This window comes from Lepidothrix coronata, unplaced genomic scaffold (genome assembly GCF_001604755.1).
Source record: "Lepidothrix coronata isolate B3197 unplaced genomic scaffold, Lepidothrix_coronata-1.0 Scaffold334, whole genome shotgun sequence".
NCBI classification, from domain to species: Eukaryota; Metazoa; Chordata; class Aves; order Passeriformes; family Pipridae; genus Lepidothrix; species Lepidothrix coronata.
In genome coordinates this window covers 198,141-213,515 of record NW_016690514.1, presented here as the reverse complement: position 1 = coordinate 213,515, position 15,375 = coordinate 198,141, and the positions used below count along the sequence as shown (strand labels likewise).

The 15,375-nt window shown below is 39.4% G+C and overlaps 1 protein-coding gene across 2 annotated transcripts in view; it reads right to left on the bottom strand.

The window, feature by feature from the left end:
• Positions 1-15,375, bottom strand: part of MYO10 (myosin X) — a 162,937-nt gene that overhangs the window by 61,200 nt on the left and 86,362 nt on the right. For both annotated transcript variants that reach the window (XM_017838359.1, XM_017838360.1), the window contains 11 exons: positions 13,723-13,910; positions 7,745-7,879; positions 6,643-6,767; positions 5,750-5,763; positions 5,553-5,637; positions 4,782-4,885; positions 2,573-2,702; positions 1,492-1,610; positions 650-796; positions 367-467; positions 67-133 (listed from right to left, as the gene is read on the bottom strand). In XM_017838359.1, coding sequence (XP_017693848.1) covers positions 67-133; positions 367-467; positions 650-796; positions 1,492-1,610; positions 2,573-2,702; positions 4,782-4,885; positions 5,553-5,637; positions 5,750-5,763; positions 6,643-6,767; positions 7,745-7,879; positions 13,723-13,910 — 1,215 coding nt within the window. The remainder of the gene's footprint in view (positions 1-66; positions 134-366; positions 468-649; positions 797-1,491; positions 1,611-2,572; positions 2,703-4,781; positions 4,886-5,552; positions 5,638-5,749; positions 5,764-6,642; positions 6,768-7,744; positions 7,880-13,722; positions 13,911-15,375) is intronic.

Below are 15,375 nucleotides of genomic sequence, written 5' to 3'. Positions count from 1 at the left end.
GGCAAGTGTTTTAAGGACAGATTATCTCAGAACAAAAACTAACAATAGGTAACATCAAATTATTACCTTTTCAATAAGATCCAAGCACTCGCCATTGTCTGTCCAGTCAATATCCTCCCAGATTAGTCCTTCCCTAAGGAAAATAAAGAGGGCCTTTTTACTGACAAATATGATGAAATCATTTTAATTATAAAAATAGGAGGACCTGGTGTATTTATCTTGCAAATTAAAGCAAAATCAGCTTGCTTTTAAAAAATACACAGCTCCAGACAGAGATTTTCAAAGGAAGCTAAGGGAGCTGCAAATCAAGATTTCAAGTGAATACTGATAGTCAAAATTCTTTCAAATTTCTTCCCTGTCTCTTACCTGCTGTATTCCAGTTGCTCCAAGGAAAAGATGTGCTTGTTGAAATACTCCTGAAGCTTCTCATTTGCATAGTTAATATTGAACTGCTCAAAACGGTTTACCTAAAGAGACAAGAAATTTTCAAAAATGCATACATTTTTGTATGCATTTTACTTTGCAAACAAGGGACTGGTTTAAGTCATGACATGTTTAATAATCAAGTTCCAGAGAAGAGGACAAAAATATGTACAACAATAAAGCATAAATATCAAACAATCAACTTAAACAAGCTTCTGAAACCTACCTCAAAATTTTCAAATCCAAATATGTCCAAAATTCCAATAGACTTGAAGTCTTCCTTGCTCCTGATTCTGCTATTGATTTTCTTAATGACCCAAGCAAAACACTGAGAATAAAGTGCCATAGCCATAGAATCTCTGCTGTCTATTGCCTGTGTTAAAAAAGGAATACATAACACATCAATCACCTCTGTGACCCCTGTGTGTCCTTAGCACACCATAAAGCAATGTATGATGCAAGCAGATTCGTATTCCTATGTAGCTCGACAGCAATTGCATTAATACTTACAAAGCATCATGGTTTAATAGTTTAAGTTAAAACAGATGTATATCTATGTGTCTTTAAAATTACATCTCAAGGCTAAAGCATTCAAAAAATTAGAAAATTATAAACTGAAGGTGTGGAGGAAGAAAAGAGAAGGGTAGGAAATAATACCTTAATTCACCCTTTTCGACAGTTAAGCATAATGTCATGCATACCTATTTCTAATCCCATTCTTGTAAATGATAAAAATATTTCTCCAGAGAATTTCAAAAACATTCACCTTACCCAAGTATCGACAGTGAAAAATATCAGCCTACATGATTAGGATTTGAAAAAAAAATGGTAAGCAATCAGGCTTAATAAGGATAACAAGAGCCAAGCTCCCAGCCCTGGTCTGAATGACAGGATGGAATCTACAGAGATGACACCTTTCCCAAAAAAATCTATGTGGTGCTTTTGATTACAACTCCGATGCATGAGCTAAGCTTCTGTCCCTGAGTGTCTAGTGATTTCTCTGGACTTGAAGATTGATACATACCTTTCACAGACCCTAAAAACATGTCAAAACTGAGATGCCTTTACCTGCTGTATACTAAGAGGTGTTAGGATTTCTTCTCCCCTGAGTATCATTGACCTCTGTGTCAATGCTTCAGTTAGCTGTGTGGAGTCCAACCCTAGTAATTCAGCAGATCTACCCAGAGCTGCCAAAAGAGAAAGACAAAGACAAATACAAATATGTCCTTAAATGTATAAGGTTATGAAACCAATTTGGTTTATTATTATTATTATTATTAATATTATTACTACTACTACTACTACTGCCACCATTCAAAATGTTTCCAAAATGACAGGGATTAGAGACAAAAGCACAACTAGAAACTCTAGGATATTGTTTTGCTGCTCATGAAAAGGCATAAATATGTACAACTGAAGGGAGTTAACAGTAGAAATTCACCACAAGTAAGTCACAAATATTTATTTACCTCTTAATGTTACACCTAAAGGATTCAGACAATTTAGTGCTTACACTAACACATTTTTCTTGATACAAACAGTAATTGACTCTTTGTCCACATGACTGCTTTTCAGCTTCCCTCAGGATGATGAGGATAAACCAATGCAATTTTTTTCTTACGTGCATACTTTAGTTTTCAATTTTGCTATAACATGGTATATAAGCAGTACGTAATGCTACTCTCTATTGTCATATTTGAACAAATGTTTAAAATGCTCACAGCTCATTCTTTAGACACACCAGCACATACTTTTGTATTTGTAATTGAAGTATTGAAATCTCTAACAAAAGATACCTTTGGTGGAGATCTTGTTAAGGAAATGTATTTGAGCACATATGTTTTATCAACTTGAGAATATTTCAAGAAGAAATTAGATTCAAATGGAATTTCTTTACTATTAATGGAACAAATATGTGCCCAAGCTCTTCCATAACTAAGATCCAGCATCCAGCAGCAGACAAACTTTCCTTACTCGTCAAAAGCCACCCCTCAAAAATAACATATAACATTTTAATCAACATTTAAAGACGTTAAAAAGCAGTAAGATCCTTTCACTGCTTGTCCTTGTTAGGTTCAGATACAATAGCAATGACTACAACTTTCATAGCCTCAAGAAACATTTACATTTGGATGCACAGCCTTCTCACCTGTTTTAAAGGACACCTGTGCCCCACCAGCAGTGATGAACTCAACATTTCCTAGATGCAAAATGCCAGCCAACAGTCTCAAAACTTCTCGTACCTCCTCCTTGCTGAATTGCATCACTTCCATTGCAGTCTGGAATGACATGTGAGTTTATTTAATAACATGCACACAGACTCAAAAATGGGAGGCCTTAGAAAAGCAAGTCAGGACTAACAGAGGGCTGGCTGGAGTCCATTCCTTTGGTTTCATCCCAAACTGAATACACTGTAAGGTACACTGGAACATCTTGAAATATGTAAGTACCTCTGCTTTTAAGAAATCTCATTTTGATGCTGTAATGACATTGTAATGTGCTTTCAAATTCATCATTAAAGTTGTTTAAATATTGGAATGACCTACTGAGTTGTGCATCAGACACAATTACTTTAATTTGAATTATTAATCGATTACCTCTTGTGTGTTTTTACCAAATTTTGCCAATTAGCCTTGTAGGTAACAAGGCATAGGGGAGGAAACACAGCAACACGTAAGATTTGCTCATGTGTGCACCCAAACACGCATTTTACCAGTGTGGTCTGACAACTCCCAGTAAAACTGAGCAAGAAAGGAATCTATACAAAAAGTGTCAAATTTATGAATAAACAGTATGGCAATGATCAAGGCTCAACTACATAAATGAGCAAATTGGAAGACATTAGAAGAAATACTAAAACAAGAGGAACACATGCTTTCTTTGACACAGATGGGGTATGTAATTGTATGCCGCTTGAAATGACCAGAATTTCCCAAACTTGGGTCTAATACAAATCTGTCTGAGACCAGATCGGTTTTATACTCGTCTAGTCAGACATGTTATAGTCACTGCAGGTGTCTGACAGATGACACATGATACATTTTATCTTCCATAAATCATCCATTACAAATGGAAAAGCCTCAGACTCATGACACAATTCAATGCAGGGTAGGGATAATGGTTGAAGGTTTATTTTGCAAAGAAGACCTTTCACAACAGAAAGGCAGCAGCACTAGGAGTTCATCTCTACAGTCACCATGCAGCTCGTCCCTGTCTCCTACAAAAAAGTTTCCCTTAAGTAACATTTCCATGACTGAAACCGCAATAAAAATAGGCAAAGGAGATGACTATAATAGGAAAAGACAGGTGAGGGTGAACTGTGAGGGTTTCTGCCCGCCTCCTGTTCTGGGAATGCAGCCTGGCAGCCTCAGCCCCTGCTCCCAGCCTGCCCACGCTGCGGGCAGCAGGCAAACATCACCTGCCCAACTGATTTCATGCTCTGCCTACCCTGGGATGATTAGCACAAATTAAATGTCATGCTAATCTAGTTCAGCACGTGACAACAATATAGATAAGTTACCAACTTTTCCAACACACCCTTCCACCATACAAGATGACGGCTTTTTACACTGAAAAAAACTGCTGCATCCACTACACCTTAATTTGTCAATTTGGCAAAGAGATTAACATGGCTAACAGTTTGGTGAAGGGCATAAAATCAAATGTTTTGTCTGATTTTTAAAATCTAATGTGCATCACCTTGGTGCTACAGTATGCAATTAGCATGGTCAGTACAGACTAATTGCTGTGGGTATAAGATATAAAGACATTCATAGAGATTCCATCAGGATCCGGTTTCTAATCTGTGTTTATGTTTTCTTCAATTCTATTGTGTAAGTCACTCCATACAACTGGATTTCGCAGCTACAACTTAAAGAGTCACAGGTGTTTCACTCCCTATGCGTTGCACTGCACTGCAGACTCCACCCAATAGGTACTACATGATTTGGGCAAAGCTTTAGGATTGAAAAACAATGAAATATATCTCTATCTATCTATCTATCTATCTATCTATCTATCTATCTATCTATCTATCTATCTATCTGTAATAGAAAACAATATAGGGAAGGGCAAAGGCCTATAAAAGCCTTAGTGACTTCCCAACAGATATACTTTTAATTTCAAAATGTAATAATTTCTCTAAATTACAGCACACGTTGAAATGACAGCAAAAATGAAATACTAGAGAGAAGGTAAAGGCATGTTCAAAAGGACAGTGAAGCATTTTGAGAAAATATAAGTCCCTGTAAGATTAGTGCCTAAAGCACAAAAAGGCTTTGTCCCATTCTCTGTCAATGGGCCCCAGGCACCTTGAACTTCCAGTGTTTTTAAGCAAAAGAACTAGGGAAACAACTCACAATGACTTCCTTGAAAGAATCTTTGTCACTGATTGTCTTATCCGCTATACATCCAGACTGATTCAGGTAGTGGTAGTTCTCCGGTACAGATAAGTAAAAAGCATCTAATGAGGAGAGAAAAGAAAGTGATGGAAAAGAAATGCCAAAACAAAAGTACTCCACAAATTACTAAGTCAGAGTTAAATAGTTCACAATTCGTGTGCTCAGAAATGATGATGATGATGCACAAGACAAAGTTTTATATTAAAATACGATGGGGGGTTATTTTCCTGGGTTTTGTTTTATTTAGCTGCATAATGCAGTTAAATTTTTAGCATGCAAAGACAGCAGGCGTAAGGGGAGAGGCTGGGACAGCTTTTGGCAATTTTGCACATATACAAATGTAATTTCTTTTGTTCACTGGATTTATTCTTTATGAGAGAGGATTAGAAGAACCAGAATTATTTATTTTTGTTGCTGTGGAGTTATTTACTACCAGTGAAAATATTCAGTTTGAACAGAATGAGGCATGTTTGTCCCCAAGTAATTTTCCCAAGGCCACAGCAGAAGCTGGGAGAAAAACTATCAGCAGCTCAGTGACATTCTTCAACCAAGCAGGTTGCTTTATTAAGGTGAGCTCAAATTCACACCCACTGAATCCCAGCTGAAAAAATAACCTGTTTCTCTGCTTGAGTTAGTGGGTTTCTGCAGTTAAATTCTCCACTGCTGTCACCACAGCTGACTGCTCAGCAAAAGCCACTACAGTTGTGTGACTTGTGTTTTGCCACTCACCTTTCTCTCTCTCTTCTATCCCCGCCAGCAGAGCATAGAATATATGATAATTTCTTTCTCCAGGGTTTTGTCTTACTACACGATTCTGTCAAAGTAAAAAACAGCGATCATTTTTAAGGATAAATTTTTTATCCACAGTTTCAGAAAAAATATTAAATCAAACACAATTAACTAAGCAAAAGCAAACATCAACTTACTTTTTCCAATAAATCTAGAGCCAGGAAGAAAAGCTTTAGTCAAGGAATAAAGTAAAAAGCAATTAATGCAGAAGCCATTTATAATCTTCCTTCTTTTATTTGAGACAATAGGAAGAGCATCATATTCTTTTCTTACAACATGCTAAATATGTTTCATACAACATGCCTACAACAAGATAAATAAAGTAGCAATGATAATAATATTAGCAGTTCTAATATCAATGTATTAACACCTTCTTCTCTTCCATTCCATCAAAACTGGACTTGTGACATTCTGCATCTTGAATGACATCTGCTTCCTTTGCTTTTTCTTTTCCCTAAACAACTTTAAATTTGTCCTAATGCAAAAGCAGCTGTTTAAAACACCAGACAAGAACCCCTTGGAATATTCCTCATCCCCACACCTCTGGTGCTCTGGTGTAGCCGCTCATAGTCCAATTTTGCCAAATGCAGGGCAAATCTGAGGATTTAACCCACCCAGACTCATGCTGCAGAAATTCAGCAGCTCTGCTCTTTCCAGTACTTCTCCATAGAAGTAAGCAGCTTATCTTTGGATATAATAAATTAGGAAAATGGCTGACAACTGAGGTTATCCCCAAGAATTCAGGCTGGTTTAGATCACTGTGTAGGAACAGGCATATGAGCCACGCCATGCAGGCAGTAGCAACACATAATGCTGGTCCTCCAAGAGTATATAAAACCCACACAGCCACAAATGCATGTGTGCATGTGTGAATTTGGTGTTGCTGCTTCTCTTTCCCACTAACACCAGCTCAATTTAACCATGATGAGGTGAAAGGACAGACAAAGGCAAGCCAGTTCTCTCACTCCTCCACCAAGGAGGTACATAGAAGCTGCCTGCAGACAGGAGTCAAAGCACCAAATGAGGATACAATCTATAATTCTTCCTCCCTGAATGTTTCCTTTCTGACAGATGTTCAGCTGAATAAACTTCCCAAAGCGACTTGAGTTGTTGTTGTAAACAGTCTTCGCATTGCCAAAAGCTTCCATAATTGGACTGTGAAAATAGAGAATGACGAGAGTGTTAACACATGACTAGCATGCCAATAGTTTCACATGGGACTGGTGAAAAGAACAACACTGACAAACTCCCTTCTGACACTCTTCTCAGCCACAGCCTACATCCTCAGCAGTACCCTCCATTCATTAGCAATGGGCATCTCAATTTCCTATCAAAAGATGCAAGTATTCACACAACAGGAAGATTAATCGTACCAAACTACTCTGCAGCTGCAGAGTAGTAACTGCTACTTGCTACTTCTCTTGTAATTGCTCAAAAGATGGAAATAAGAAATCTCAGCACATGCAAATTGCTAGACAGATGTAAGGAAACAGTCCTTGTCCTAAGGCAATTAAAAAAAAAAAAACCTACATCAAGATACAGCATGTATAACAGAGATGAAGGAAAAACAAAAGTAACAGCATCTTAAATTGTCTTGTTTTTAATACTTTGGAATCATGTATTATTTCATGTGAACACAGAGAATATTTTTTTGCTTTTGGAGATTGTGTCCAATTTATCTGACGCATTTACTCATTTGTCTTATCAGTTCTCCTTGCCCTCCCTTTCCTCATCATGTTATTACCACTTGAGGACTTTATCCTCACCATGTTGTATCTTGTTCTACCCTATCCTCAGGCTACACAAACTGAACCAATGGTTTCTCCCTCCCATCACCCATTTCCTTTATTCTGATTATCTCAATTCAGCCCCAAACAAAAATGAAAGCCACAATTAAAGCTTCATTACTTTCAAAATTCTGCATATTTTTGTTTTATTAAGATATACCACTGTGCTCACAACTATCTAGAGTAACCAGGTAATTTTATTTAATGGAGTATTTCCCCATCTCCAATATTAATATTATTGTTCAATAAACAGACACACATATTTAATTACACTGCAAGCTCTTATTTCAATGTCAAGGCTTCGGTCTTCTGGAAAAAATACCTGTGTATTGAAAGATCTAGTACCTGCTCTCAAGAATAGCTTGCTCCACACAGGATGTCTTCTCTCTGCAGGACAGCTCCAGCGAATGTTGGCTCATTGCAGACAAGAATTTGAGAATCAGCTTAGTGCTTTCTGTCTTACCAGCACCACTTTCGCCACTGAAAGAAGAGGAGAAAATTGTTTGCACAGTTCCAGTGGCTAGTGAAGAATCCCTCTGTCTGGCCAGCCCTCCAAACTCTACTTTACTGGAGGTCAAGACGACTGGGATGATTAGAAGTGATAGTCAAAGGGAAGCAAAATACCCCCTTAAGCTTCCTGAATATGACATCCAAGGCAAAACAAAAGCTGTCTTTAGATTTCGTACCACTGCTCGGACAGCATTTCAAGGCACTGATTGCATATGTACACACACCCATGAGGCAACAAAGAGATCTCTGAATACAAGCAATTACCCAGCACTTCCCATCATCACCTTAAAACAAAGTTACAACAAGGGGCACGGCAATAGTCAGGGATAAAGACCAGACTATTAATTAAGATGGGAAAGTTTGGGATTACATAGCTAATGAAGGCACTCTGCTGAGAGAAGGAGGAAGAGGAGGTTAGAGACCCCAGTGCATATTCTAACACATAAAGCTACTAGTATAATTAATGCTGATATTCTTAGTGAGCTACATATTCTTTAAACAAACTTTTCATATACCTATTTAAACAAACCAAATTCGCATGAGTTCAAAATATCAACAATTTTCACCTCCCATCACCATTAGAGATGTAAAATATCTCATCTTCACCCACAGGAGAACAAAGCTATTTGATAATGCTAAATTGATATTTTTAAAACAAACTGTTAATAACTAACCTTGCTGATACAAACAAAGGCAATATACTCAGTTTCTCTTCAAAACCAACACTCCAAAAAAGGAAAGTATATATTTGGCTCATTTCCCCTACATAATTTTCCTTCATTTATGTAGACTAAAAACACAATGTGAGCCATTAAGAAATATAACTTGTAGGTAAAGTTTGACTGGTTTGCTTGCTTTTCATCTGAAGTCATAGCATTATATCCTAAACTGCTGTCTAATTTCTAGTTTTCCTAATTCCTAATTAAGCTGTACCTAATTCCAGCTTAGTCCCAAAGAGAGGGGGTATATTTTGGTCTTACCTCACCTTTTTCATTGTAGCAAGCAAGAATTTTGTCACTGACTTTAATGGAGCACTACTAGGCATGTGGGACTAAGCTTAGATAATATGACAGACTTTTGTTGTGCCATTGCTGAGTGGTGACCCCAGGGAGTTATAGGTTACAGCAAAGTATACTGATGCTTTCTAGTAAAAAGCAAGAAAAAAGCATGGCATTCTTCTGCAAATGAATGCCAACAATTTAAAAAAAAATCAGCAGATACATTCAGAAAACATAACAAGACACAGAGTTTTAGCTGAGATTTAAGTGTTTCCCAAGAAGAATGTCTTTAAAATGTCGTATAAAACTTCATGCCCGCTGATATGTTCCAGCAACCAACAGCTTACTGTCTCTGCTGTGCCTGACTTGATGGATAGCCCCACAAACTCAAGTTGCTGGTCTTCATTAGCCTTTCCCACATACAAAGCCATGTTATACTTTTGATTGCTTTTTTTTTTGTTTTCTTCCAGTTCCACAAAGTCTGGATCTATCCAAGGAAAGGATTTACCCAGTGTTGTCTACTCATTTAATAGTAACTGCTCCATCCTATTCAATTTTGCAATTACTATTGAGCACTGAGTGGGTGGGCTCCTGAAGCCCTCTGGCAGGACAGTAAGATCTCATCACTGCGTGGTGTTGCTGAACTCAGGACCCATAATTTTATGTACATCGAGTTGGCTCTGCATTTTTTCTCCACAAAACACTTTAATAATACCTGGGTTTTATTATGAAATTAAAATCAAGAACAAGCATGCTAAACTTTAAAGTTGTTTACTCAACCTACAGTACATACACTAACACTGGGGTAAGTGGGATCAATCTTTCAGAGACCTTAGGAAGCTTACGCCTACAAGAAGTTGCCAAGGTCAGTAAAAGGGCGAATTTTTTACTGCAACCTTTCCAGCAACCTTTCCACCCCATGAGTTTAAGTGCCCAGCTTGTTCCACATCACTGCCCTCAGTACTGTGAACATATTAAGTCTGACAGCAACCCAGAAGGCGCCCACTTAGAGGATCTTTAGACTTTCTCCGTGACATATTCTACACAGGGCATCGCACTAAGGGCACAGCAGCCTTGACTCCCAACTGCCGCAGTGGAAACAGGGGTCACTGAAAGACACTCCTCATTCTGAAGGACATAATGCTACTCTAAATCACTTCTCTGTTCTGTCAACTGCCTTTAAAACCCCAAGACAGATACACACAGACAAAATAGGCCCCTTCAGCAAATACAGATTGTCAAATGCACATCTGAATTTTGGTGTGTCAGTCTCATAAGAATATCACATCACAAATCTGGGTCCCCACATAAGGATTTTGGTTCACATTGATTTTTAAGCTGAACAACAACAAAAACTGAGGCCATCAGATGACAAGAGAGAGAACAAACTGGTATCAGACTGTGATTTCCCACTCACAGCACTGACTTGAATGTTATTCAGCTTGAATGTTGCTGTTTTTTCAACTGGTTTACACTTCTTTTTGAGTGCTCTGAAGTGGATCAACTGCTACTGCATCTGAAAGCAGTGCATGTGTTTGCTTCTGCATAGACTAGGTCACCTTAAACAGTGCAGCAAAAAAACCAAATGACCCAAAAAGTTACCTTGCTATTCTTATAATAAAAGGGTGGAGGTTTGAACTTGGTCCCAACTTGTAAACATCAGCTAATCATGGGGGAAGTCAGTCCCTTTCCTACATCAGGACAAGCTGTTTGGCTATTGCTTGAGTAAGATGGACTCCCTTCATTTTCCTCCTGAGGCACCCAGTTGAAAAATCAGATATTATTTCTTTTTTAACATGGCAGGCTTTTTTTTCCCCTTTTTTTAAATGAAATTGTACCCCGCAGTAAGGTTCAGACAACCATAAAACTGAGCATTCATTGATGTGGATGTTTTTGTCTAGAAGAAAACCTTAGTTCAATAGCCAGATAAACATTTTTTAGTCTGGGAGAGTGAAAATACCATTTCACAACTGGGTATATATTCTAATGCACCAGTTGTGTACAGCTTCTTCAGTGTGCTATTTTGTTGACATTTTAGGCTGCTAAGTCATTTCTGTGCAGCATTAGCATGAATTAAAATGCCTGTGTTACACAGACCAATAATTAAGCATCTTTGGGTGACTCCATTTAATATAATCTCTTCCGTATTTCCTTCCTTTTCACCTCTAGTCTGGGTGGTTACACTGGAAAAATAGTCTCACTTTTATATTATATTTCCAGTCTTTATGATGACAGTTTTTAATTCAAGTTCTAGCCTTAATCCTCTCACCCTCCCCCAACCAGACAAATATCCCAATATCAATATTTCAAAACACTAGAAGCTTTTTTCACAGGTTTTTTGAACTCAATGCCTGAAGAAAGCAGCTCCAAACCAAAACTGACCTAATTCTGTGTGCCAGCAGGGGGCACTTCAAGTCCAGAGGATCATAAGAAAGAGTTCCAAGGACCTTCCCTTGCGGGGCTGTTTTAACTTGCTACTGAGTGCTTAGATCCCAAGGTCAGGAGCAGGTGAAACTGCCGATCAGAATGTGAAGCCTACACGAGCAATCCACTCTTTTTAACTATTGTGTTTTTCTGATGCAACAAAATTTTACTCTTTAACATCTCTTACATTAAATACAAGACCAGAATATTTGTCTAAAGTCAAACACTAAAGTGTTCCACCCGACCATTTTTTTCAAATGTCAGTAGTAACCAAGAAAGTTACAGTGACAATGACTGGTTGCAACATCTAATTTTGAGCCAGCAAAAGATGCAGGAATGACCAGGACACTGAATTTGCCAAACACACTGTTACACCTTCACTTCCTATGCCCTAAACTAGGTATGTGACCACAGGGACTTTCCTAAATCTCATGAGGGCCACAGAAAACCTTCATTAATTTAAAAAAATCCTGCTCTGAGTCCTTCAAAGATACAGTAGATAATACTGTTTTATGAAAGTAGAGTTGACTTCTTATTTGAATTTCACATTCCCTCAATTTCTGTAGAAACAAGATACCCTTATAAGGTTGTATTGCGGCACTTGTCTCAAACATTGAACTGATTCAAATCATTGTTTCAATCCATGACCGGAGTAAACAATTTTCAAAGGGACTGCTAATGCAAAACTTCTCCATATTATGGCTTATCTGTATCAAAGCATATGGTTTACAGAGCGGAGACTGCTGGAGACTCCTCTGGAACATCAGAGACTTCTGCTTATGTCCATTTTAGGACATAACCTGCTTTTCTCTTGTCAGCTTGTGGGGAACTGGAATAAAAGGTAAAATACTTAGGCCAGTACAGAATGGCAAAAGTACCCAAGGCCATCAGAAATTATTTTGGCTCCCTAAATTTGGGTGCATGGACTGTTCACAAGCAATGTTACCTGGAAATAAAACATGAAATCATAACATCAGGATAGCTATTTTCACATGATAAAGATCTTTGTGCATTACATTTTTTCTTGGACTGTCACCTGGACTCAGTTTTATATGTACAGGACTATGTATTAAATAATAAGAAGGAAAAATACAGTTAAAGAAAGCTGAAAAAACAAACTCAGCAGCCCTTTCCAGCTTTATGCCACTGCCAGGCAGAATCTATCTAGTGGAGAGGACAGGTAGGTACTGCAACCTGAGAGCATGCAGAAAGCTGGAACTAGACTTGGCTGTGTTGCATCTGATCCAAATTTCTAACAACAGACTGGGTGTTGAACCGCATGCACCAAATCGCCCTCTTAATTCAGGAACCTGGCCTGTTATCTCAAATGTCAGTAGAAACTGCCTATTGCAAAAGGTGCTGCTCTCACCTGCCTTATCCCCTCTCTGTCCCACTGACTGCCCCATGCTGCAGTCCCAGGCTGTTGCAAGGGCGCCTGCTGAGGTCAGGAGACAGCCAAAGTCATGTCAACTTGTGCCTGAAGAGCTCTACACACTTAACTTTGTGCTGCAGGAAGGTGAGAGCAAATGGGCTTAATCACAAAAAAGCTGTGAAGGCAAGAGAGGAAAGGGAGGGGAAACATGCACTCTCTCATCCCCCTGAACATCACCCCCTGCCCAGAGTCCGGTGGCTGGTGCCCACTGCCATCGCCATCGAGCTGCTCCTCCTGATCCAGCACTTCCCCGCCTGTGTGTGAGCCAATGCAGCTGAGCTGGCAGGCTAGGGAATGGGAAAAGAGTTGGCTGCATTTTCAGCTCTTCTGGAGCCAGGAGGAAGGAGGGGCTGAAAGCAGGGAAAAGCTATTGAAATGCCAACTTGCTCCCACCGTACACTCGGCAGCAGTGAGATTCTGAATACCAGTGACACAGTGGATCAAACAGGAAGCTATTAAATCACCATTAAATTAAAGCACAACAAGATTAAGCAAGGAAGATTAATCAGGCAGAATTAAGTGGCTGAAATGTGGAGGGTTTTCTCTTTTGCCAATTTTATTCACTGCTTTTCTCAAGAGTGGGGTGTTATTTTTTCTTTTCTGCACTATGCAGGAATCAGGGTCTAGTGGTGACAAACTACTGAGCTGCACAGGGATGTTTAAACCAGTGGGAAAGCACTTAGGGTAACATTAGATAGGTAAGTAGTAAAAATGCACAAAAATGTAATAGATTTTTTCACTCAATGAAATTGTAAGGTGGACAAGAAAAATTAATATTTTTTTAGAGGTTCACAGAACAATACAGAGCTAGTTCAGAACTCTCTTGAAACTCTGCTGTTTTAAAGGCCTGCTGCTTTCTTCTGGAGTTCTCCTCTCCATGTGGTCCAAATGTACGCTCGCTCCTAAATCCGGAAGGCTGACCAGCAGGGATAACCAGAGCAGCAGCAGCTGCCGTTTACCTGATGAGGATACACTGGTTGTCGTGGCGCTTCCAAAGGCAGCGGTAGCACTCATTGGCCACAGCGAAGATGTGAGGTGCGATCTCTCCCATGTGGTGCTTGCTGTATCGCTCCACAGCTGTGCAGTCATACAGTCCTGGAATGCTCTTGTAGGGGTTCACAGAGGCAACTATCGAACCAATGTAGGTCTGCAAGCACATAGCACCCCCCAGAGTTGTTATTACACATGGGATGGAACAGATTAACACTCTGCTCAAATGATCAGCAACAAATACACGTTTGTAAAACTGTAGCAATCCTTTGGATAAAAGTGGATAGTAATTTCCCCTGACTTCCTCCTTTCAAGAAAAGCAACAGCTGGGCAAAAGTTTTTTCCACCTCTGTCATGTTCTCATGCTTACCCCACCTACAACACAGAGCTTATTTGCTATACAAATCCCTGCCTTAATGCTGCTTACAGCTGCACAGTAATGCCTGTGATCGCTGGTTTACAGCTGCTTCTCATGTGTTCTTAGGGACTTTTATAAGTTCACTGAACTTATAAAAGTCTGACTGTGTCCCAAGTATTGGTGCAAAAGTATGTATTTCCATGTAAGTCCTTCTCTGATACTAATTTTTAAAACAGAACTATAAGACATTATGGTAGACACTAGCAATTATATGGCAGCAGGCTCCAAGAAAAGCATGTGAGCTGGCAGGTACTTCCAAAACACTGTGTTTCTGTAACTTGATTTATTACTTGTTTGATGCACAATGGCACCTCACAAGGCATTCATTGCTATACCATTACAATTAGAGAACACATCAGTTAAAACCACTCAGGTAGCAGTTTATGCCCATTCCCACTGACTTACCTCATTAGGCTGTGGTAACCTGATCATTTGCAACAGTCTGTTTTCAATGCTGTTCATTTTCTCACTCACACCCTAACAGCTTCAATACATTTTTCAAATAACATTACACTGAAGTGAGGTAGGAGATAAAACATTAAATTTGTTATCTCCAGAATTTCCAGTACATTTCTGTGGCATGTGAAATTAATTGATATATTGTATGGTGTGTGCAGTGTGACTGCTGTGATACTGATTTAATTTTGTTAAATACCCTTTCTACCGTTGCAGGCAGGGAGCTGACACCTGGCTTCAGCAGCCCTGCTCTGGACTTGTGAAGAGCCAGGCTGTGCAGCCTCCAGCCCTGTAACACAGCCCCCACGTACACACAGATGCCTCATCAGCAGTCAACCCTCTTGTCACCGAGAGGAACCAGCTGTGAAGCTGACAGCAGGACTGGGGCTCTCTTCATCTCCACAGCACTCTACCCAGAAAGGGATGGATAAGGCGAGCAGCATCTTGCATGCCACAGAAATGCAGCCCCATGTGCTCCTCCTGCAGCTTCCCTCTTCTCTGTACAAGCCACCACAAGGACACTCGTTGAGACACAGGGACCGCATTTTCCTTTCCTCTCCATCAGCCTCTTCCACAGCATTTACAGCCTGCATCTACTGGCCTCCCTCTTCTTCTCCTTAATTAACATGCAATTATCGCTGTGTGTCAGCTCTCCTTTCTCACTGTTACCCTGCTGTTACACTCCCCATAATCCACCTGTTCAGCCTCCATCAGGCCTGACACAAATTGCAGCTTTGAGCTTTTGGTA